Raw genomic sequence first — 25625 nt, forward strand, 5'->3', positions numbered from 1 at the left:
TGACAAACAAATAAGACGAAGACCATCTGTGCATATGGCAGTGAATGATGAAACGTAAGCTACACTGTGTTAGCAACCGTCCCGATATGAACGCCCAATTGTAAAAAGACAAAATTGGAACAATCGAGCGGATACTATAAACGAGTCTACAAACCCGTCCGCAAACATATTTTTGGAATACCATTTCACTTCGTGTTTCATCATCTGTTGCCGGTATTTCGTTCTTGTGTCGTGACGTCTTGCTAACGTAGCACTGTAAAAATGGAGCACCTGAAAGCTCTCGGACTAAGTGAGCAGAAAATAAAGGAAACTCTGAAAAACGCTGCACTTACTGCAACGATTACACGGGCGTTTTCCTTCACACCAGGTGATGTGGAATTGAGTGCGCCGCAAAAAGCACTGCTTTTCCAAGCGTGCTCCAAAATAAAACCCCAAAGTGCACAATTTTTGGAGTTGTTGGTTCGTAAAATCGTAGACAAAAGTCTTGATACTAGCCTACGGGTCGACACCGCACTGGAGTATGTGCTAGCAAATGCCACGAAACCAACGTTCGATGAGGCTGCGTTTGATGCGGCATGCGGTGTGGGTATCACGGTGACACCTGAGGAAATTGAAAAGGCGGTCGAAATAACGATTAGCAAGTACCGGGACGACATCGTCCAGAATCGCTATCGCTTCAATGTAGGCAAGCTACTTACGGAACTCCGTGCTGCACTTCCTTGGGTGGACGGAAAGGCCCTCAAAAGTGAAGTGGATGTGCAAATTTTCGACTTGCTAGGCCCTAAAACGGAGGCTGACGATGAGCAGGCTGGCAAAAAACGTCGAGAAAAGCCGGCTTCCACTGCACCTCCATCTGAAGCTACGCCTAAAGCCACGGTAAACTCCATACAGGAAGGTCCTCGAACGATGGTTGATCTGATGCGAAATGTAGACTTCCATCGCCCTGGAGAAAACTTCAAAACGGATGGCTACGTGGTAACCTCGGAAACAGAACGTCTGCTGAAGGAACATCTGCAGCGCACAGGTGGTAAAGTGCGTACACGTTTCCCACCGGAACCGAATGGCATCCTGCATATCGGCCATGCGAAAGCAATCAATATAAACTTTGCGTACGCAGCAGCGAATGATGGAGTATGCTTCCTACGTTACGACGATACCAATCCGGAGAAAGAGGAAGAGAAGTTCGTTTTGGGCATTCGTGACATCGTGAACTGGCTGGGGTACAAGCCGTTCAAAGTGACCTACTCGTCCGACTACTTCCAGCAACTGTACGAGTTCGCTGTTAAGCTGATCAAGAAGGATATGGCGTATGTTTGCCACCAGACAGCAGAACAGATGAAGGGATTCACGACTGAGCCTTCGAGATGGCGTGATCGCCCTGTCGCAGAAAGCCTACAGCTGTTCGAGGATATGAAGAATGGGAAAATCGATGAAGGTGCGGCTACGCTTCGCATGAAAATTACACTCGAGGAAGGAAAAATGGATCCAGTGGCTTACCGAATTAAATTCATACCGCACCATCGCACCGGGACGCAATGGTGTATCTATCCAACGTACGATTACACGCACTGCTTGTGCGACAGCTTAGAGGACATCACCCATTCCTTGTGCACGAAGGAATTTCAATCACGACGTTCATCTTATTACTGGCTCTGTAACGCACTTGATATCTACTGCCCTGTTCAATGGGAATATGCACGTCTGAATGTGAACTACACCGTTGTTTCAAAAAGAAAAATCAACAAACTCATTACCGAAAGTAAGTGAGAAGATAGTGGGATAGTTCAACAACTCAATTTATCATTTTTGTCTACTACTCTTTAGACATCGTCAACGATTGGGATGATCCACGACTGTTCACATTATCCGCACTGCGTCGTAAAGGCTACCCAGCAGAGGCCGTCAACAACTTTTGCGCCCAAATGGGGCTAACTGGGGCCCAAACCTCAATAGATCCGGCTGCTTTGGAAGCCTCCGTACGGGATGTGCTGAATGTGACGGCCCCGCGTACCATGGCAGTGTTAGAACCGATCAAAATCACCATCACCAATTATCCGCACGACGGACCCGTGAAGCTGCCAGTGGCAGACTTCCCAAATGCCCCCGAGAAAGGAACACACGAGGTATGGTTCGATCGCGTGGTCTACATCGAGCGGTCGGATTTCATGGAAAACGCCGACAAATCGTTCCGTCGGCTCACTCCAGGACAAACGGTTGGTCTTAAGTACACTGGATTCATGCTGCGAGTCGAAAGTATAGTACGTTCGGTTGGAAAGCCTGCTGGATTACCGACGGAATTGGTGTGCCGCACCGAGCCGTGCACGAGCACCGAAAAACCGAAAGCGTATATCCACTGGGTCGCGAAACCGGTTCTTGCTGAGGTCCGACTGTACGAAAAACTGTTTGTACATAAAAATCCGGAAGATAGCAATGAAGTTCCAGGGGGATTCCTAAGTGACTGTGCCACGGACACGATGCGATCGGTTTGTGCTTACATCGATGAGCATGTTGTTGGCTGCAAGGTGTACGACAAATTCCAGTTCGAAAGAGTTGGTTTCTTCTCGGTCGACCCGGAAAGTGCGACTGGTCAGCTAGTGTTCAATCGCACCGTTACACTGAAGGAGGATGCTGGTAAAACAAACTAATGGGGTGTGACAATTTCGTTGATTTATATTGGGAATCATTTGGTGAAGTTGTGCTCTCAAAATACCCGAACAAATTGAGTTAAGGAAGTTATATGCGATAAACTGATAAGGATGACTTACTGGTAAAAAGGAGACATTCCGTCTCTTTTACCGAACTTTTAGGTTTATTGCATACTCAACGTATAACCTCGTTTGTATGAGCTCCCAATTGTATGATCACCCAATAAATAAAAAAGAAAACTCCGTTTTGTTGTATTGCCCCAATTTGTTCAAGAGTTCAAGAGGTTTTTGCTAGTACGTTTTTGGACATTTATTCCAGCTATAAATTTGTTTGGATACAATCCAAATTCAGTTAATTCTCTTGCATCGACGATTCCTTAGACTACTTCATGTATTAATAACAATCCATACTAAATACATTCTATTACACCGATCATGGCTGATGACCACCAACTACATTTACTTCACCAAATATTTAATTTCCCTCGATATATGTAACATGGGATTTCTTTTGCTTGTGATTAAATATTCAAATAAAACAAGCAATTGTGCTGCTTATAGATTCTCGCTAGACAGAGATAACACGGGTTAATAACATAATCACTGGCATCACCTAGATTGAATAGAACTGGGTAGCGGTTGAAGATTGCAGCTCTATTTGTCCCATCTTAAACTGTAGCCGCTGTAGCCACTTCAGCAGAGCTTCGGACGCGTGGAAATCTTGCTCTTCGAGATTTGGCACCGCGTCACGACAGTTCTGCAGCCGGACGTGCAGTGTTCCCGACAGTTGTGTGTTGGACGAAAGAACGGGGGTCCAAAGGGGCAACAGTTTTGCGAGGATGGTTGATCTTGTCTCCTTGAGAGACTCCAGCAGTCCCAAAAAATGTAAATTAACACTCTCAGAAAGCTGTGAAAAATTAAAATCACAAACGGATTATGTACATGTGTGTCCCTCCCGTGGCTAGCAGACCCCTATTTTTTACCTTGGAATGTGACACCAATTGTAGGATGCACGGTGTCACCTTCGCCCAAAACTCGAACAGTACGCTCAGTGTTGTGTTGTATGCCTCGGAAGAAATCGCCGCCAAGCTTGCCACCTGCTCGAGGTACACCGTCCACAGTTGGCACAACGTGAACGCGTGGAACAGTGACGACATGTGCAGAACGGACGTCTTCGATTGCTCGGCAAAACCGGCGAAAATCACTTGCACGTGATCGGCAATGTGACAGCTGGCCTCCTGGGGCACGGGCTGTATGATCAGTGGGCTGTTTCTTAGGTGGCTCTGGTGCGGTGCTGATGTGCCCGTTCCGATGCGCCGAACTACAAGGGCTGTATGAGTGAGGGAGCCCATCAGTAGCCACGATAACAGCCGCATGTGGCCGACGCATTCTGTAAATTCTTTAGGCCTGTACGATAGGGCGAAGCAATCGATGTGGAACAAAAGCAAGAAATTAGAGTTTATAAGAGATTCTAACACTGTCAACATTTTACCACAAATTATAGTTTTAACACGTATGATAACATTTTAAATAACATGCTGCCTCAATCTATTTAGGTAATCGTTGCAATTCCACTTACCCCTGTTGCAAAGAAGATGGTGCATTGTTCAACCACGGCAAATATTTGGAGACCGTGCGACTATCCTTCGAATTTCCTCGTGACATTTCCAGCGCTAAATATTGTGCAATAGCTCCTTTAAGTACGCCTCCGATAGTATCCTCGCATAACCCTGGAGCCGTACTGGATGCCTTCAAGTTCTGTTGAATCCATCGAACGTATTTATAATTGACTCCTGAAAAGCACATTATCATATCAACTTTACCTTGATCTTGCTCAACGTATGGAAGTCGGCCAGAAACTCCAGTATGTCGTTAAGGTACGGTTGCCGCATGCAGTCGGAAATGTTGCAGCTTATATGAACAAACGTTTCCCCGCCGGATACGTCCCCAATGATCCCGGGAGGCAAAATACCACCGGCGTCCTGCAACAGAAATCCTACCAGCAATAGTAGATTGTTGTCCGGAACGTTTGTTTTAAACTTCAACGCCTGTACCAAATCGAACACAATCTGGCGACCGAGGTACAGCTTGTCCCGCTCCTTGGCAAAGGCTCTTCCGCTGAGATTGCAGATTTCGACCAGCACTTTCTGTGTGAGGTGCAGGTTTTGGATGGCATAGCTTATAATCTTTGAAAACGGCTCCAGAATACTCTGAAAAAAAAAACAATGACACTACAGTTCTTCGACCAGTCCACCCAGTGCGTCCCCTAATGCATCCCATGCGTTTACCTTCGATAGCTGCGGCACCTTTAGCAAGGAGACCATAATCTCCAGCAGATGCTCCGCGCCGCTCATGTTGGAAAGTATTAAAATCACACGTCGTAGTAGACTGTCCAGCGCCTGTATCACTGGTGACCAGACGCTTCCGGCGATGCAATCGACCGGGGCACACTGCAGGTACTCGGCCAAGTTGCGGAAGATTACTGGCAGCAGATCGACCGGCAACGTTTTCTTCGCATTCAATGTTTCGGCCAGCATCTGGATGGGGCTTGTTGGGTTGAGCTCGGAGAAATCGTTTAAGCTGTTCGAAACACTACGATAAAAACGTTTGCGGGTTGTTTCTGTAGAACCAGAAAGAAAAGTCAGCAAATATGGTTTTTTAGAAGGGGAAAAACGACTTACCGTCTTTTTGAGTCAGAAACAGCTGATAGAACACCCCGTTCGGAGCGAGCTGGTGTAAAACGCATCGAATAAATTGGTGTGCCACCGACTGCGATCCTCCAGGAAGATGAGTCAAGCTTTCGCAACGCCACGGAAAGGTTGGATGTAGAGAAATTCTGTTAAGAACAGAAGAATATTAGAAAATACAATACTCGCGAAAAACTGATTCCTGTTTTCACGTACCTCGATACGATAGTTAAAATCTCTGGCAAAAACGGCGCCCCCAGTGACGGTTCTCGATGGATAAAAGTACCGAGAACGATCAGCATGATGCCCATTTCCTCATCAGTATACTGTTCCTTTACTGCCCCACATTCGGAGCACCGATCGCAAATACACTCGTCGCCTACCCGGAGACTACTCTGTGGATGCCATTAGAAACATAACAAGAATTATTTCGATAAGGATTTTTGTTGTTTAATTGTTTACTCGGATTATTATGTTGGATCGGAAACGGTTGGATTGTGTTTATTAAGTGGGATCGTAAACGGTTGCTTAATCCACTTATTCTCAAACTCTAAAAACTCTCTATTGAATGGGTACTGTTTGATATTGTTTCTTTGATATTGTTTCTTTATGTTTTTTTACTTTAGATTTTAATTTTTTTAAATTTGTAAAAATACCCGATAAGCCTGGGTTTTGTATAAAAAGTATGTATCGTATTTAAAATGATGTGAAATCAAACATACTTTCAATATTTGATTGACAAATATTTTTCATTTACGTCCCGTGTACACCTTTATTTGTTCGAAGACACGTTGGTTCTACTAACCGATTTTTCCGGGCATGAAGAACTCTCCGGATCGTCGATTTCTGAGCCATCGTCCTTCGTTTCCGGAGCCCACGAGCCAGCGTATTTAACTCGCGCATCCTTCTGGCCGTCGCCGATCACTTTGGTCCGTTTGGATTGCTTCGGAGTCTGTTCATCGTTCCGCTTGCCGGTTGGACCCTCCGACGCACGACTTTCTCCAACACTGAGCGGAGGCAGAACACCACCAGTGCCGGAGCACCCGTTACCTCCGAAACCGTTCTCAATCGGCTCAAGATTTTGCGGCGGAGACTCCAGGGCACTTTGCTTCATCAGTTTTCTTGGGGATGCCAATGTCGCGTCCCGTACGTGGCAGCAGCTGGCGGCACTCTGGAAGCAATGTTCAAAATAGACTCAAAACAACAAACGAGCTCTTTTGTTTCGTCTACTTACTTCGGAGGGGTCGTCGGTGGTGTCGTTCGAGCTTGTTACCTCTTGTAAGGCTAATCCCTCCCGAAGCCTCTCCGTCAATGTGCTCACACTTTCCGTGGCAAACTGGCCGATGGGGAGCAATCTTTCTGGCGTTGGTATTGGCAGCTGCTGTAGATAGCTTTTAGCTAATCCCGCTGGTAGGGATGGTTTGCTTTGGGATGATGCTTTGATGGGCTCGAAGAGAGGTTCAAATGCTGGCAGCTTACTCTCGACGGATTCGGCCGACGGTAGGGGTTGTAGGGGATTTGAGGGATTTGTCGAGTGTTGGACATTACGCTCGCAGGGCACTTTGGTTCGGATAGAACCTGCCGCTGCATGATCCTCTGGGGGTTCGGTGTTGGATGGTTTCTTCAATACCGGAACTGGTTCATCTGGTAAAAACGAGCATACAAAACCAAAACGCCCAAAATTACTACGATGAAATCATATGAAGTTCTACATGACTGTTACGAACGGACGATATGTTTCGTTCATTTTTTAGGATTTCGCTTAACCGAATTATGCAAGAAATTAAATTTGAAGGAATGTAGGTAGAATACCCCCTTTAAAGTGCGACGAGATCGCCAGGCGCAGAAAATCGCGCCGGAAACATATTTTTTATGTTTTACGATAGGGAACCTTCGGAAGAACTTGCGCGCTTAACTGAAATCTACAACGATAAAGATCGTATTTCCAACGCCCGTTAGTTTAGGACAGCGCGAAGGATACGAGAATAAGGATAACCGGCGATAGCCGATAACGCGGTACCAACGGGACCGCCCGTAAACTTCGCTAGGCTTAGATCCTTTATGTAAACTCTCGGTACGTTCGCGATCGTGATCCTAAATAAACACAATAATGAAAGGACACGACGCGTCGGTACCAAGAGGTTTAGGCGATGCGTGTGGTCGACTAACGAAATGAAACGAAGATAAGACCCACGCAACGATGCGTTCGAAAGCGAGATCAGGCTAAGATCATAAACGTCGAAACTCGCAAGGATTCTAGAAAGAACTAAGTAAACAAGATAAAATCTAGGTCACGCTTTCCACGCGGAAAGAGCAGAATAGAAGATTGCGTAACGAGGATCGAACCGTACCAGGAAATCTCGCGTGTTAGAGCGAGATCCTCTATCTCGCTTACGTTCATTAGAAGATAAGGAGCGTTTTAGTATATAAGCGCTCAAAACTTTGAATAAATGAGTTATTTTTCACCAGGACACCTACGAGTAAAGTACCCGAAATTCTTTACTCCAAGCACCGAAAATCCGAAATACCCTGAAACCCTTCCAAGCTTACGCTAGATTCTGCTCTGTTCAGCGGCACGTCACGCTGCAGACCGGCTTCTCGTAAGAACCTTCCTAAAAACTTAGAGAAAATTCCGAAGGCTTCTCTCCGATGTCGGCACGTCACGGCTCGGACGGAACTTTGGAAAATTCGACAAGTTTCCTGCTTTCTGCGTGGTCCTCTCCGTTGTCGGCACGTCACGACTCGGACCGGTCATACTAAAGCACCCCAATTCCTCGTCCAAAAAGAGTTAGGATAACTCGCGGAACACCTCTCCGTTCAGCGGCACGTCACGCTGCGGACCGGGTTCTCGACTTGCCCTAACTTCAGATCTCCGTATCACACGTTGTTTGCACCGTTGTTGGCACGTCACAACACGGGCCGAACACGTTGATACGCGAAATCGACGGACCTCCAAATCCGGCGAAAATTCTCGCGTGAGAAACGACGACGCACTCGGTCGGGTTCACCTTCGCGCCCGCTCGGACAACCGCCTCGTTACAATGACGGTACCACTGCTGTTTTAAGGCAACTAAGACTTTTCGACAATTTATGTATTATTTATATTATTTAACAAGATATCTGCAATAGACATGGTTGACGCGAAAAAACTTTGGTTCGATATATGGAACGATCGATTCTTAAATTAGTTTTATTGCATGAAACGTAAGAGAAAATTATTCTTGATGAGGATTTTATTAACTTATCGTAAGTAAACTACCAAATTCTAATCTTAGAAAGCACTATTAAAATAAAACCATATACTCTAAAACAAAAAGTAACACCGTCATATCTCGAACAACCTTCCCACCTTTCTTACCTTGTTTCAGGCACGGTTGGCTTGCCTTTGCGACCATTTCCTTGTTCGATACGTTCGATACGCTACTGCTTCCGGTGCTCTGCGTAACGACAATAGCCTTCTGCACATTGGCAAATGGGTTGAGAACGGCCTGCGCCTTCGGTTGTCCGAGCATGGATGAGGTGACCATCATACGCACACCCTCCTGTACGCTGCACTTCTGCGAAGACATGGAGAACGCCGAAGGCATGCGGAAGATGTTGCTGCTGGACTTCTCCGGTTTTTCCGGCTTCTCCGGCACCTTCTCACCCGAGTCACCAGTCTTTTTGCCACCGGCGTGCGGATCCGCGTGCTCAATGAATGAGGACGTTTGGTGGGTTTTCCCTTTCTTGTTTGACTGCTGCTGCTGAGTGACCATTGTCGTCGTTCCTATTTTTGCGGTGCCTCCAATGACGGTTAGATTGGTGCGACTAACGCTGGCAAGTCCTTCCATAGTTTTGCAACTCGTGTCCGGTTTCATCGCATTGGAGTCGTCGTCATTACTGGCCGTGTCCTCTAAGGAACCCTATTTGAAAGCAAAAGTGGAATTTAACCTCCGAACATTTGAATCATTGTTATTCAGAATTTTGTAAAAAATCAAGCATTTTGTCTTATTGTAGCTCGGGTAATAATTCGTGGCATCAGTAAGACTTGACCATTTCGGATTCCATATTTGCATAATTCTATTGAGCTACATTTTGCTCAAAGCGACAACTATCTGAAGTTTCAATCTCACCGAATGATACATTTTGTGACGGTGTATGGCAAGAAAACAAAACAAAAAAAAGGATATAAAAAACACTGTCCGTTTATCAACCATATTTTTTCAGGATGTTGTATATTGAAGATATTTAAAATTATTGTCTGCCAAAAATGTTCATATTACGTAAATTAAGAAAAGAAAAAGTTACAATAATATTCATATCAGATTAGTTCTTTAGTATTATAGAGGGTTCAGTCTCAGTTGGGATGCGATTGAATATTCGTACGATTTGAATTTAACTTTTGAAATATCTATCGCAAACCGGCATCAAACTTGTGCTTTGATTATTTTTTTAAATTAATTTTTAAATGGAGTTCGTACATTTTTGTAATGTGACCTCCAAAGCTCAGCACAAAAACTTTGTGCTAAAAGATATGTTAGTAAATGTGGAAAACTAATTAACGTAGTCTAACGTGAAAAATCAAAAGCAACAGCAACAACAGACAGGGCCCAACATATTTGAAGAGAAACCATAATTTATGGCCCCACACAAGCACACTTTGAAATAAGACTTACTTGCACACTGCTCTCCTGGAGAGTACTATCGCTCACGTCACTTTCCGGTATGACGACTAGTTCCGACTCGGTATCGTCGCCGTCAAAGCTGGGCTCGGCATGCTTCCGGCCGACTTTGCCCGCCTTGCTCCGCGATCCACCACGTCCCTTTGACAACTCATCGCACCCATATAGCGACAGTGTGGCCGGTTGGAGAGGACTGTGCGGGGGACTGGGCCCATCGGAGGTCCCCATACGCCGATCGTCCAGCTCGGAGGTGGCGCCGAGCGACGGCTGGCTTTGATTGCGTAGACGCGTCGCCGAGTAGTCCATGATGATGGTGGTCGGAATGCGGCGGCACTTGTGGAACTGCGCGTCAAGCGAGTTGATCACGAGCCGGATCAGGTTCTGCACCTGATCCGCCATCGACGCCTGGTTGTACTGATACTTGTACAGAATGACCAGCAGCGACATCAGCCAATTGCGGCGGACGTGCGGCTCCAGGAACCAGATGGAGAAGTTGTACGTCACCACGCTGTGGTGATTTTGGTCGGCAGCCCCCGCTGCAGCCCCACCGCTGGTGCCAGTCCCAGTCGTGGAACCGGCGGTCCCGGCCGCGCCCGTTTGCAGGAAACCCCCATTCGCCTGGTTCGGCGCGTACAGCAGCAGCTGAATGACGGTCGGCAGCAGCAGCCAACCCATTTGGTGGTTCTGGTCGAGCACCTGCGGCAGGTTGGCCATGAACGCGTTGAAGACCGACGAGCAGCGCAGCCGGGCCGGGGACACGTGGAAGAACTTCTCCCCCTGATTGTACCCCAGCAGCAGATACAGGTGCCGCAATACGATCGACTGTATTTTGAACAGTGGTTTCTCATCCGTCGGATAAGCCTACGCAGGGTTGGCCGCGGACGCGGGGTGCGATTTTAGGGCCACGATTCGGAAAAAAGGGTACAAAAGCATGAGAGTGAGAGAATGCAGCGACAACAATCCAACAACAACAACAAAAAGAGGCAGAACATGGGGCAAAGTAAAACCGGGAAGAACGCGGGCACACTTACCAGATCGGGCCGAGACATAAACTGCATCAGCAGAAAGACGAGCAGGTGGATCGTTTCCTTGTCCGCCTCTTCCAGATCGATAACTCGGTAGAGGCTGCTCATGTGAAAATCGTCGTTCGCTCCACTGATCGAATGGACATGTCCATCTGCACGATCGATTAAGCCATAATACAAAACCGAAGCACAGGGGAAAAACCAAGGCACAAAACATCAATTTCAAATCTTTACGTCCTTCCCATGCGCACTACATACCCAAGCCGAATCGTGAGCTCTTCCGCTTCAGTATCGGTGCGGACACTTGCCGGTTGTAGACCTTTTCCTTCTCTGCAAAGTAAGAGTAAACGAAAAAACGGAAAAAAATTAAAATTAGGCCTACGTGAGTGGCAAGATAAGCAATCTCAGGAGCCCTCCAGATTTTGGTAGTCCACGCGTCCACATACCGACTTTCGATTCCTGTCGCGGTATGATCGTTGCCGGCGCGGACATTGTGCGCTTGTACGGCCATTTAGTGCCGAAGGATGCGCTCAGCGTCTTCGACATGCTTCCGGTAGTGTCGGACTGGCTAAGAGCTTCCCGGGCCTTGCTGATCTTGGTCGATAGGATCTCGCTGCCGTTCTCGCTGTTGCGCAGGTCGCGCAAGTACGAGATGTCTCCGGCACGCTCCAGGTTGACCTGCGCCTCCACAAACAGCGTATCAAAGCGATTGAGGAAGAAGTCCCACGTTAGCACCTTCCGGTCGGAGAGCGAGTTGTGCAGCTGGTAGATCGACTGCAACACCACCGGTCGGTCGACGATGAACTTGTCGAACTGGCTCTCGAGGCAGAACAGGAGCGCCTGGATGGCGTAGTCGTGGATGGTGCCCAGGTACAGGGTAGCCCGTTGCGCCACGTGCACGTTCAGGTCGTCACAGGCTGCGATGAGGTGACAGAAGGCGGTGGCCAGCGACGTCTGCAGGCTTACTTCCGCCCTTAGTGGCGTACTATCCATGAATCGTGTGATTACTGTGACACGTTCTACAGCCTCGAATCGCACCCTCCAGTCGGAATCGTGGAACGCCTCTTGTACCACCTTCCAGAATACGTCCGATCCCATTGGCAGAGTGATGCAATGCAGCAGAATAGGTACCGTCACTTGGCATATGTGCGACTGGGCGGCCGTGCACAGTTCCCACAGGCTAGAACGACAGTTCACATCATTAATCTATCAGTGGAATATCTCAACTTGGGAATCAAAATACACGACAATAGACTAGAGACTAGTTGTTCGTATCGATAATTGCATAATGCGAAATCACTTCCAACTTCCAACTTAGCGAAATCTGTTGTGGGTTAAAATCATCCGACATAGATTTTGCTAGATAACCCAGCCACCAATTTAACCTCCACTAGTATGAAAGTTTAAACTCTAGTAAATTAAGTATAATGTAGCCGGTAATAACAACACATTTAACAGTAAAATTTTGAATTTCAGTCTATAAAAATATAATGGAAACATACAACTTATTTAGCTTACTAGTTATTAAAGTGTAAAAGAGGATAAAGAATTAAGTATTCTTTATTTATGTTTCAGTATTAATCGTTGTAAGAATAAAGTTATCAAATATTTTGCTGTAAACTACTTAAGATGTTATTGGTTGTATGTCAAATTAAATTAAATTAATTTTAAGTGAAGGTAAACGGAATGACATACAACAAAAACTAAAAGACAAAAATAAAATTTTCAACTTAAACATGTTCGAATCAGAGTACCTCTATGCAAATAAAAAAGCAAATAAAAGCACCCATACCCATAGCAAATAAAAGCAGGCAAACATGCAATGCCACTATGAAGATTAAAGATCGCTTTCATCCATCCTCTTTCGCTTCACAAAACGAAATAGCAATTCAAAGTATCCGATACGATAACGTAATAAGCATATCTAAATTTGGTAAATCTTTCATAATGAATTAAGGAAGAAAGGGAAATAAAAATTATCGGTAGAGCTCCGACACGTTACAAAACCGGTCTCAATTGCAAGGGTATCATTACGAGATGCTAGTTGTGCTTTTTCTTTTTTCAACCCTTTGCATACTTCTTGATCAGCATATTCTCCTGGCACCAGATGTAGAAGCCACGATTGTCCCGAGTCGCCTTGACAAATGCGTCCCCGTGCAACACCATCACGTTGAGGCACTGTAGTACGTAGTACAGGATGTCCGCCTTGTCGATGTGGGGAATTTCCTTCAGTAGCTGGTAGATAAATTGCAGAGACTGGGGGAGCGTGTCGATCGAAAACTTAAACTTGCCGACCGACGTGTGCCAGAACTCTTCGTCGCCATCGAACGGCTGGCCGCCGTCCAAGTTTTCCGAGTCTAGTCCACCGCCTTCGGAGCTGCTCTCGCCGATAACGGTCGGTTTGGCAATCTGAACCGTTGCCGTAGCTGCAAGATAAAGGTGCGGGGAAAAAAAAAGCGCTAATTTTTTGTTTTGGAAGGTGCCTGGAGTGTCACCTACTCACCTACGTCGGCTTCGGATAAAGTGACGGATCTAGCCACGGCCGGTACAACCTTCTCCGACGGCATTATGGCTGCCAAGTCCAACTGCTCAGACACAGTCTCCACAGTTGCCGTCATGATCTATTCGAAATGCACAACAAATGTAAACTCTCACGTTTGCAGGATTGCATAAGGGCTTCGTTCGAGGTTTTTCCAGTGGCTCTGGCTCTTTTCGCACAGGGTTTAACATATTAGCACACTCAAGAGGAGGAGACTCAGTATACACACGAAGAAATAGATATATGTATATATATATATATATATGGAAAAAATAATGCCACATTTGCTCGCGTTTAAATTCGGGACCAAAAGCAAAAAGTTTGGCACATCAAGTAGAAACAAGATACAGACAAATGCTACAGTTAGTGGATCGCAAGTGGACGAGAACAGAGAGAAACAATAATGAGACGCGAAGAAAGTTGTGGAAGGGGACAGTCTGCAGATCACGACAGTAAGGCAAAAGAAACACGAGAAACTGATCTAAACAGACACAGTGTCATGGAAGAAGGACGTTAAAAGACACACGCAAATAAAAACGGAGAAGAGCCGGACCAGGTCAAACAAGGTGCATAAATTAATCTTGACCCTATGTTCATGGTTGGTGATGGCGTTGGGAGTCAGCGGTTGGTTAGGAATATGGGTTGAATATAAGATTTGGAAAAGTTGGATATAGGATTTGCAATAAGATCACAACAGCAATTGATTTATATTCACAGCACGAATATAGGAAACACCTGACAATGACAATATAAAGGGCAAACGGGGACTCGAAGAGGAAACCCAAAGGGAAAACCGTGCTGAGACACACAATCTATATTGCACCGGACGAATGCCCAAAGAAATGTACAAAGATCATGAACCATTTCCCTTTCGTGTGCGAAGGTATAATTATTTATCAGAGCTCGCACATCCATTTTAGCGGCAATAATTTATCCTTTTAATTCCACATAGAGTTGCTTTCAGTTTCCACAACTACCATACTAATTTAAAACTTCTTAAAATTAGACAATTTCAACTAGAAAAATTCTGAAGTCATTGCAATATAGATAATAAAAAAGAAACAAATTTAAAAGATCTCAGTTCATATGTTCAAGTAGAAAAATTTTCATTTTAAAGATTGTCAGGCGAAATCTCTAGTCCCCGAACAATCGTTCTTGGGAAAATGAATCGACAATTAAGTCGAGCTGGACAAGATTCGTATACATTTCATTCATTCTGAATCATTGTGGGTCATGGCCGTGGGAGTTTTTCTATTTTATTGGATCCCCAGCCCCAGCACCTAAGCTGCGCCGTTGAAATCGCATTCGAAATGCGCTAAGAAATGCAGCAGGCTATGAATCCGGATGGATCTACTGTAAGGCGGGATCCACCCGCTTTAGGGTGATACATATTATTTGCTCTTATGCCATGGCCTAAGGAAATCTACCAAAAACTAGACTGTTTTGCTTTTGGGGCTGTACCTTGGAATAGATAGCAGTTGGGCGTGGAGTCTTAAATTATTTTTTTTAAACAAGAAATTATTCAATATCGAGTTTTGAGCCTCCTCCAATTAGAGGAAGATATGTTCGACATGTTCAGGCCTGTGCTATTAAGTATATGATAAAATGGACGCTCGGTCAAACCGGCTAATGTATGGGGTACGGTAGGGTTATCATTAGGTAGATGATCTAAGACAAGTTTTCAATGGCACTTAAACGTGACAAGTGCATTTTGGACGTTTGCTTGTTGATGCTTAGATGGTTGTATTAGAAGATAGAAGACAGTTAATATAATACATACAGAACAAACATGCGGCATATGTACTAATACACCACCAACCGAGTGAGGTTCCGGCTGTGGAACTGCTACCGGCACTGGACCTAGAGAGAAGAATTATGTTTATGTATGCATAAAGACAAGGGACAAGGGAAAAGAGAGAAAGAAAAGAAAAGCATATATTATTACGAGATAAATGTTTAGTGTTGAAAGTTGCATTCTCTTCCCATAAGCAAATGCGGTGGTGCATCGGGAGCATAAGCGAAGCGCAATACGCGATTGACTGCAACGCAAAATGGCAACGTAACTCTATAACCATGCAAAACTTTATTTCAATCTATATATTTTAATAATCTACGTAGGAAATAAACATAAAATTTGTTCCATTTATAAATATTTTAGGCTACATGTGCTTAAATTTCATTAATTTGATTTCGGGTTTGATTTTGTAGAGTTCATCCTGTTTGGTTCTACACAATACCAAAAAATAATTATTTGTTTCGATCAGTTGCAGCAAAATAACAAACGAATTCAAGAACTAGTGGACATTCCGCCTAATATTGTTAGATGGCTAGTGATTTTACGATAATGTTCTACAGGATGGTTCTACTCTACTCTACTCTATTTCTTCATCGTTTCTAAATGTAATGTTGCCAAACCAGGTGTACTACCAACAAAAGAAGTTATGAAATAAAAGCAGAACAATGGAATATTGCTCGATTCGTTTATACAAATCTTCCTAAAATTTATTTGATACTTGTATCATAGAGGCATTAGATAACAAAAATATGCATAATAAATTGCTAGACGATAGAAAACATTCACCTGCCATGATAATAACTTTTCCGGCATCGTCAAGAATAGAAGGCATGACTTATTTTTGGGTTTGTTTTTGATTTTGAAGTATTTTGTTTGTACGAATGAGTAGTGTTGAATTTTTTAAAATTTTTACATGTTCGTGTTGACAAGGCGATGGTTTATTTTTTATTGTGTCATAGTTATGGTATGTTGGTGTGTCGCAGTTCATATATAAAAAGAACGAAAAAGAGACATATATACACATACATTAGGAATGGAATGAACGATACGCGAGTTATTTCATCTAAACAGCAAAGAGGACGGACGAAATTTCTGTCGATTGCAACTAACTTCGTCATAGACCAATCCAAAAGTATGTTATTTTTAACATAAAACAGTTCTTATAGCGTCAAAACGTAACAGTGATCCAATAAACATACGATAATAATTACAAACTAATAGACAAATTTTACAAACATAAAAAGGCTGGCTATCCTGTATTTTACTCTAAATGCAGAATTGTGTTGAAAAGGGACTAGAAGGAATAACTCATAAACTAGGCGGAAAAATAGATTAGGTTGACAAAGAAAGTGCAAAATTAAATTCCAAGGACTTTTTTCCTGAAATAATTGTGTACATTCAAAAACCGTTATTATGTATTCTCGCAAAAGTTAACTGATGCATAATTCAAAGTCTGTTGCATGTTTCTAGTTGTGAACTAAATTTAAATCGCATATACCTAATGGGAAAAAAATTAAATCGAGACACTTTTCACTGAAAGAAAAAGCGTTTGTGTTGTCTACACATTTCGAAGCAGTGATTTGGACAGTTTTGCTAAAAGTGTCACGTTCTAAACCGACCGTGATTCACTCGAACGGATGGTAGAGTTGAAAATGAAAAATCAGAACCAAATAAAATGTACCACTAACTAAAACCCTATCGTGACAGACCAAGAAACTGATTGGACAAATGTGATTATAATTAAACCAAGGAAACTATACCATACCAACAAACCATTTATGGACACTTTTGCGTATGCTTACCTAATGGACCAAGTGGTATATGCAGCGGGGCCATCGACAGCGACATGTCGCGTTCAGTTGGTTTGCTCTCTTTTTCCAGCTCTGGCGGGCTTTTGCGAGTTTTTTCGTCGTCGATTATAGTCTGGATTGGTGGCTGTATTACAACAAAAATAAAATCATTTATTGTTGATTAAATCCCTATTTTTGTGCAATCACTAGTCCGATTATAAGACACTTTCCGTTTAGTGGTGGAAACATTTTCATTCGATTTCTCAAAACTTAAAACAAACAATAAAACTATAAGGGTGCTACTGAATGCTTACGTCAGGTGGATTGACGGGATGAATCGGTGCCATGTACTGAACTAACTTGGTCGACAGCTGATGCCACATAACAGATGTTTCACAGTACGCACAATCCTGTCATATGATACAAAGGGCGAAATAAAGGAGGAAAAAGAGAACTTAATCTCCATCGAAGGAAGACTGGAAGGATTAATAGGTAATACCATTAGCCGGCAACTGTGATTGCCCATCCCGACGTTGGCGGCTGTCACCATACATTTTAGCAGACGGCACACGTTTTCAGCAACAGTCGTGTAGATGCCCGAGTGCATCTCTATCTCTTGCAGCTCCATCTGGCAAAGGAAGAAAGGTGAAAAAATGGGATAACACGTTACGTGACATGTTTAGTTGGAACCAATTTCGTAGGCCCGATGGCACATTCACCTGCCGCAGCAAAATGTCCAGCATCAGCACACAACAGGTAAGATTATGTTCGGCATCAGTCGAGAACTCCATGCATTTGCTTATCGGCACTTCGTCGTCCGAGATGGCCGACGTGTTGCCCGATTCATCCTCGACGACAGGAGCTATGCGAAGACGAAGATCAAGCTCGATTTTCAATACGGTGTTTAATGCTTCAACATATACTCACAAATAGAGCTACGCCGCGGTGGCTGTAGATCTCGCTCCTTGTTCGATTTAGACCCACTGCCTCCTCCACTGGAACCACCGCCAGATCCCTTGCCTATCCCGCCATCGCCACTTCCGCGACTCGTGTCCTTGGACTTGTTAATTTCTGCCTGCACGCCGTGCTTCATGATGCGAACACCGTCACCGAACATGGCAAACAGCTGCGGCAATGGGATAACGATCTCTAGCTTGGTCAGATTCTGCAACCAGTACAGTGCTTGCTGTTGCACCTTAGCCGTGGTCTTCTCAAACCGGATCGCCACGAAGTTGTACATTGCCTTGGCGTCAAATCCGAGCGGAGACATCTCTGCGTCCAAAATCTTATTCAGCACTATCTTCAGCTCAATCAACTCCTTCTCGGGCACATCGTTGGTGATGGCCTCCATCCAGTGCGGCATGACCGTGTCCCATATCTCCTGCGTGATAATCTCGTACGGAATCAGGCAGATCAGTCGCTGCAGGCCCTCTTTGAGGTGGGACGTGCGCGATGCCAGTGAGTCCCAGTGTCCGCCAACGCGTGAGTACTCGGGTGGATGGGGCAGCAGACAGTCGATGAACTCCTTGTAGTGGCTGATTCGCACCTCCTTCAACCAACTGCAAATGTGGTCCTGCTTTAGCTTCTCGAGTGTGATCTCCGTCTGACCGTCGTACGAGTAAGCCGTCACGTGGAACCAGTGGAACAGCATCGACAACAGCCGGCCCAGGATTTCCACGGGCGTGTCGACGGTCGGCGTGCAGCGCCCAACTAGCAGCCAAATGCCGTATCGGCCAAGCAGCTGCCGCTCCTCCAGGGTCAGCAGATCCACTGATAGTTCGGCGCCATTCGCATTGGGGCCAGCATTCGACTTCGCCTCCTGATTCGACGAGTCCTTGCGAAAATCTACGTTCAGTGGCTTCGCTTCTCGCAGCAGGCTGATGACCGATTCCACCAGATAGGTCTGCATTTCCGCATCCATCATCATCATCGGTGGCAGACTGCGGTGCACGATGTGGTCGATACCACGTCTACTGTTGTGTCGATTTCCATGGCATTGAAGGCAGTACCGGATAGGATGGTTGCCGTTGTAGCTGGCACACTCGGTGGAAAAGCAGATGGAAACAGCGGACTTTTCGTGCGAGCGACAGTTCTGGAATTGGTGGAACATTCATTAGCCTCATAGGGCAGCGACTGGGGTATTAAAAATCCACTTGCTTTATTGTTGATGAGGAGATTTGTTAACACTTACTAAACACAACCTCAAGAATGTAAAACCCAAATCTATTTTTTTTTTTCAGACAGCACACGATTTCTCATTGGTCTGCTCATTAATAAAAAAAAAAGAAAATCAGGCAACGACTACTTGTAGTGAATTGAAATAATCAGTGGGTATTAAGAGATTATCTGATTTTCTCTAATATACAATTTGTAGCATCGTTTCAACTTTAAATGGGTAACGATAACAGTGTCGCAAACGACATGAGAAAGGGCTAAGACCATTTCTTGGTATCGGTTTCTCGCCGGCCGGCTCCTACCTTGTTCTCGCAAACCATAGAAACCTGCTGCATCGGGTGCAAAATGTCACCGAACGTTAGATTCCGATGGTCGCGGTGGATCTCGTTGGCGCACTCGATGCACAAGTACAGCGGCGGCGGCGCGTCCGACGCGTACAGAATACTGATGCAGTGATCGTAGCACACCTTGACGGCCTCGGCGTTTCCAGAGTTCGGACAGGACTCGCGCTGGCAGACGAACGGCACCAGGTCGTTGGTGAACTTGCAGAGCAGTCCCTTACGATCGAACAGGTTCGGATCAAACGCGGGCCAGTAGTAGAAGAGCAGCTTGGCGGCTGAGGCGCGCGACATAGCCGTCCCGTAGCCGATGACGCACAGCAGATCTTTGGCGACGTTATGCTTCAGCCGCATCAGGCACTCGAGCAGCTGGCAGTGGTGCGCTGGATTGGTGGAGTACTGGAACACCAGCATAATGACGGCCGATACCGATTGGCACGCGTGACATTCCTGATCGTCGTCACTTTGGCGCGCTATACCGGGGCATCGCAGAAAGAGAAAAAGACCATAAAGGAATCATGATGACCCGTCGTGTTCGTTTTCAGGGATTTTTAATTATTGGCGCTTACGGGAACATGCAACACTGCAAGCAAAAGTCATGCCGTAAAAGCGCATTTTATCATGGAGGGTTTAATTAGAAACATCTGAAAAAATGATACGTTTGACCCGTGGATTACTCCTGTTAGATTGTATGCTTTTCCTCGACATTACCATTTCTTCACTGTTATCGAATAGATAAGCAGGTTCTTACACCTTCAATCAAAAACACCATACTCATCTTCGAGGTCGTGCTTTAATAAGGGTTTTAGGAAACCTCTAAATAATAGTATTACACGTCCCAAAGTACCAATATACAAGTCCAGTGAGTCCGTCATACCGCCATTGGAGACCAGTGTGACAACGTAGATAAATAAAACATTCCATTATCATTTCAACCGCAATAAAAAGAATAAATGGCATACTTTTTCGAGAAAATCTAATCCTTTATCAATCAATCATTCCAACTTTTTTATCTAATGAAACAGCATAGTTTTCAACAAAAATAGTACCAATTTCAGTGTCGCTAATAGAAAACAGCTAAATAATATTTCAAAAACAATCAAAAACAATTCAAAACATTATTCTGATTCAGATGTAGAAGTTATCTTATCTATTTTTACAAAGTATTTATTGTACGCTTTTCGCGTGGCCAATTGTAGTACATTGTTTCGAAAATTCCATATGATCCACAGTTAGCAGACACACAATTGTTTCAAGTTATGTTTTTCTGGGTCAAAACAACCGTTTGTTCCCAACACAATACACATTTTAACTTCCTTTACAGCTTACACCAAACCGTCAACCAAAAAAAAACGAGAGTCTTTCAGGAATGAAGACTAACATCCGCCAACTGAGCTGGTAAAAACGCCGGCACACGCATGAACAAACGTTCAACATTCTCACGCGCAGCAAAAGCCACTGTCGTTTGGTGTGGTTTAAGTTTTCACTTCTAGGGCCTTGTTTGCTTCTTCCGGTGTTCAAAAAGACCGCCCAATGGATTGCTCTGCGTATTCTCGATTGAAATAGCGCAGCCATACTTACTGATGGTAAAAGGAAGAATGTAGTAGCAAAGGTAGTTTATGATGTCCTGATGGAGCGATGCCGGCAACACAGAAATGCTCGATGCAGTTAGATACGGCAGATTGTCGATCAGATCGCGATCAAGAAAGGGCAATATGCAGCCCAAGCACTGTAGGAACGCCTTTCCGAAGAGGTACAGCCCAGACTGTATGTTGGAAGCTACGTCGAGCAGCATAGTTAATGCGTTGTACAGATTCTGGTACTCCAGATTAGGATAGCTGGCCATCCGCATTTGATCCAGCGAGGGATCTTTGATCATTTCAAGCGGCGAGCAGGGAACATCCTTCAGCACAGCTGCAATACAAAAAATATGTTCAAATGGGTGAAAGAATTAATACGAGTATCCATGTAATTTTTTCCTTTCAGTTTAAATTGCGTATTTCGTTCAAACAATTTATGTAAAAAAGGTCTACCATTACATGTGTTTTAAATATTTGGCACAAGTACTTTCATTGTAAATTTTATATTGAAAACTATATGAGTTTCTACACAGGTTTAATTACCTTTCAGCTGCTGTTCACACACATAATCATATTTTAAATGGTGGAACAATTATTCAAATTCAAATTGTAATACATTCTAACTCACTTTAACCAAAAGATCCGGAGCTTATTACTTCAACTCCTAATTTACAACATTACAACTTCAACTTCATTATTAAAAATCCATGCCATGATCAGTATTAGAATAAAATGGCAAATAGTTTAGTTTTAACTCTATAACGAAAAAATCTTATTTGGAAAGATATTACATTTTCCTTTTACAATAAAAATTTCATCATTTTTTATTATACTTATTTTCATCGCAACAAAACTTGTTGGAAAATGGAAAATTTAATAGAAAATAAACAGCTTACGTTAATTAAAACGATATTGTATTATGTGGACTTATTGTTCTTGTGTTATTTCTTAACGACTCGACGGCACAGTACTTACTTAGCAACGTTTGCGAGAAGTATTTGATAGTGTTTGCAACGTCTGAACCTGTAGGAGCTGGCACCTGGTTGCTTAGCAAACGCACGTGGTACTCGTGAAGACACCGTAGCTTCGCTTGAACTGGATTTACATCCGTTGGCATTCCGTTGAAAAAGCCGAAATAAAACCGTTAGTAAACAGATATTTTCCATCTCTTTTTTCTCAACGCATATTCTCGCTCTTTTCCACCCACAATACATGCACGCTCTATGCCACACACAACACTCATACTGTCATCTTCATCGTTCCAGAACCGCTCCTTTTTCCTACTTACAAGCTGCTCCACGGGTGCCCATATTGATTAGTTGGATCCTGAAACTGCCCGTCATTGAGATAAGTTGTCTTTGCGACGTACGCTCCGTTTGCCAAACTTAACCAACCAGTTTTTCAGGTAGCCTGAATGTTCTTTTTCGCAAATTTTTCCACCAAAGGTGCATGGAGGAGATCTAAATTTTCACCCAGCACCCAGATTAAACTTACTTCTACTAGCACTTTTCTCTTGTCTGTTTCAGCGAATGATTTTAAATACTATTCCTGTTCACCGAGATTCGTTGAATTCATAGTAAAAGAGAAACAAAGCGTGGAATTGCATACATGATTTGGAATATCGACTTGACCAGTGCCGAGTTTTCTGGCAAATTTTCCTGTTACGCAAGCACTGGCACAGCAAATATGCGCTCCGCTGGCAACATCGTTTTTTGCTCTTTTTCCCTAACTTTCTGACCGAGTTTAAAGGGCACTTCCGATCGCGCACAAGTTCAACACTCCACTGTCCATGCAAAATCTTCCAAAGCCGTCCTCGCCACAGTTGCTGGGTTTGGATGTAGGAGTAGGTCTGCTGTCAAAATCGTTTTCCAACTTTCCAAGCGGTCATGCGCAGTTGGGATCACTGGAATGTTTACAATTTGTTGCATCTTGTTTTGATGCCGGCGTACGGTGGTACTAGTGTAAGGATCCATAGAATTAATCCCCTTCTTTACACTCCAAACCCTACAGGTTACGAAATAATGTGCTTAGATATTTCCTAAGTCATCGTTGTGGGGTGGCATGTGTTAATTAATCGGAATTTGTAGAATAGAATAAAATCTGCATGGAATACTCGCACGAAGATTTGAGTCGCCATCTCATAGTTTCGGGTACATTGGAAAGTTGCATGTATTAAAAGTATTGTTACAGCTGAAGATTCCACAATAAACAACTTCACACAACACACACCTGTTGCATGTCCTGTACATCGAGTAGATTTGAAGAAACATATTCGAAGCATTCATGAACCAATTTCGGATACTTCTGTAGCATGGAGCTAATAGTAAGCAAATAATAGAATACTTTGGTTCAGATTAAATGTTTGTTTGTTTTATGTTTATTGCTAATAATACGGTCCTAAAGCGGGAAATCGAAATTCACATTCCGAATCCGGCACTGCTCTTACAATAATTACGGCTGTCACATTAATGCTCTCTTTCTCTCGCTCGGTTTTTCTTTTAAATCGAATAATCCAAGATCCATCATTCTCGGCACAAATACTACAATTGCAACTGTACATACTAAAACTGTCCTTTGTTTAGGCAAAGCCCATTGCCCGCGGATAGTAAAAGAAAAAACTCAATTTTATTGACTATTTTGGTTTTTTCAACTTATTCACAAACCTTTTTTTCCACTTCTATACCTCTGTTTCGGGGGCACACGCTGTACATATTATTTGTATGTTTTATTTTTCTTTGTAGTTTACAAATATCTTTCAAAACATCTATACGGATAACATTAAATGTTCGATTTACTGTAAAAGGTGACAAAATGAGATACCTGCCAGGAAAAGCACAGCAGACCCATTACGTTTGTTTTCCGATCAAACCGAAATGGAAAAATGCAATTTCTCCTTTTTACAAAAACCGTCTTTCCCTTAAATGCTCAATTTATTCTTTGAGTTGTTAGATTGGAAACACTACAATCATTTAATAAAATCTATGCTTACCAGTATATATAGATATTTTCAAAAAAATGTTTCAGCAGTAACATTTATGTGTATAGGACATGTGTGAAAAAGAGAAATTTCACCTCGTATAAGAATAATAACATAATCGTAAATATACGCGTATTTTTAATAATAGAAATTTATGATTTTATGAATCATACAATAGTGAGTAATGTTATCGATAAGCTACAACGATACTTATCCTTACATTTCGTTCAGTTAAGATTATTTTTACCATTATCAAATATACAATTTCAAGTCAGTCATTTCGTTCTCTTTTTGCTCTACTTCTACTGTTTTGATATAATATGCACTGATGTAGTTTAGTTCTGTTCTCCTATCTGAACCTTAGTTCATCTAGATTTTGCAATTAGCTGTGTATTTTATTTTCATTGTGGTTTCGTGTTAGCTTTGACAGTATAGTAATTGACTTAGTTGAATTGGTTTCCCTTTTTAGACGTCATCGTATGGTTCATGAAAAGTTTTACATTTTAATTTCGATTTTTTTCATTGGTTCCTCTGCATGATTTGCTGTATTTGATTGTTTCATTGTTCTGTATTTTTTTTATAATACACAGTATCACATAATCGGTTTTGAAAAACAGCAAACCAGCCATCTATTGTAAAGTTATGTTGCATTTTAGTATTTCGCTCATTTAAAACAATAAAATTTCGATAAGGCTCGAAGGATTCATAGCACACAGCGAATGAGCATTTTTTTTTGCGAATGAGCATCAATACGAATGTTTATCAGCTATCATTAGTTGATGAGAAATATTACAAGAATTACGAAAGAACTTTTCCAAACCCAGCAGCTTTATTCTGCCGTTTCACAGACTTCTCAGTTTAGAGTGGTAGACTAATGTATCAATTTGTACATCAATAAATAACTTGTACACTATCCAATATGGTAATCATAAAAAAAAACATAAGATTGTAGTTTTTATGCAAGGTGTTATTTAGAAATAGAATAGAAAGTTAAGTGAAAAAAAATTAAATTTTTCTATTACACAGTAAATGTTATGACCAAAGACAATTAAGTACTATAGCACTGTATTTCTTTTGCTTTTCGATTGGTGATGATTGGATAGCGACATACAGACTCCAAAAGCTGTATGAAAACTTTGTTCGCGAATGAAAACAATTAACGAAAGTTAACGCACAAACGACTTTAATTGCTGCATTGAAATATGTCGGTATGACCATTTGCCGTAACCTTGTTTCGTGATATGTTAACAGATATGAAGTTCAAAAATCGCACACATTTTTCATGATATAATTACCAGAGCTTGCTTTGAAATACAAACAGGACCAATAGCTTCCGCGAGCAATATTCCACAATAGATACACCGTAGATTACTGCACAACGAAACTCAAGAATATACATATAATAACACACGA

General features: G+C 43.2%; 2 protein-coding genes across 2 annotated transcripts; one reads left to right on the top strand and one right to left on the bottom strand.

Annotated features, from left to right (window-relative positions):
* Positions 1 to 206: 206 nt before the first annotated feature.
* On the top strand, positions 207 to 2888 carry LOC131266914 (probable glutamine--tRNA ligase). Its single transcript, XM_058269604.1, has 2 exons — positions 207 to 1759; positions 1825 to 2888. The coding sequence occupies exons 1-2, from the start codon at positions 262 to 264 to the stop codon at positions 2643 to 2645; spliced, it is 2319 nt and encodes a 772-aa protein (XP_058125587.1). The 5' UTR covers positions 207 to 261; the 3' UTR covers positions 2646 to 2888.
* Positions 2889 to 2935: 47 nt separating this feature from the next.
* LOC131266913 (protein unc-79 homolog) lies at positions 2936 to 22654 on the bottom strand. Its single transcript, XM_058269603.1, has 27 exons — positions 22524 to 22654; positions 22211 to 22330; positions 21237 to 21569; positions 19620 to 20128; positions 18070 to 19234; positions 17862 to 18004; positions 17642 to 17770; positions 17457 to 17552; positions 17155 to 17287; positions 16139 to 16186; positions 15338 to 15417; positions 13522 to 13639; positions 13096 to 13444; positions 11465 to 12198; positions 11277 to 11348; positions 11025 to 11170; positions 9988 to 10854; positions 8691 to 9234; positions 6567 to 6976; positions 6138 to 6503; positions 5549 to 5727; positions 5327 to 5481; positions 4934 to 5265; positions 4469 to 4855; positions 4225 to 4403; positions 3629 to 4052; positions 2936 to 3552 (listed from the first exon to the last, which is right to left on the bottom strand). Exons 1-27 carry the CDS (start codon positions 22576 to 22578, stop codon positions 3259 to 3261), a joined length of 8367 nt encoding a protein of 2788 aa, XP_058125586.1. The 5' UTR covers positions 22579 to 22654; the 3' UTR covers positions 2936 to 3258.
* Between the last annotated feature and the right edge of the window lie 2971 nt (positions 22655 to 25625).

This window comes from Anopheles coustani, chromosome 2 (assembly GCF_943734705.1).
Source record: "Anopheles coustani chromosome 2, idAnoCousDA_361_x.2, whole genome shotgun sequence".
Classification (NCBI taxonomy): Eukaryota; Metazoa; Arthropoda; class Insecta; order Diptera; family Culicidae; genus Anopheles; species Anopheles coustani.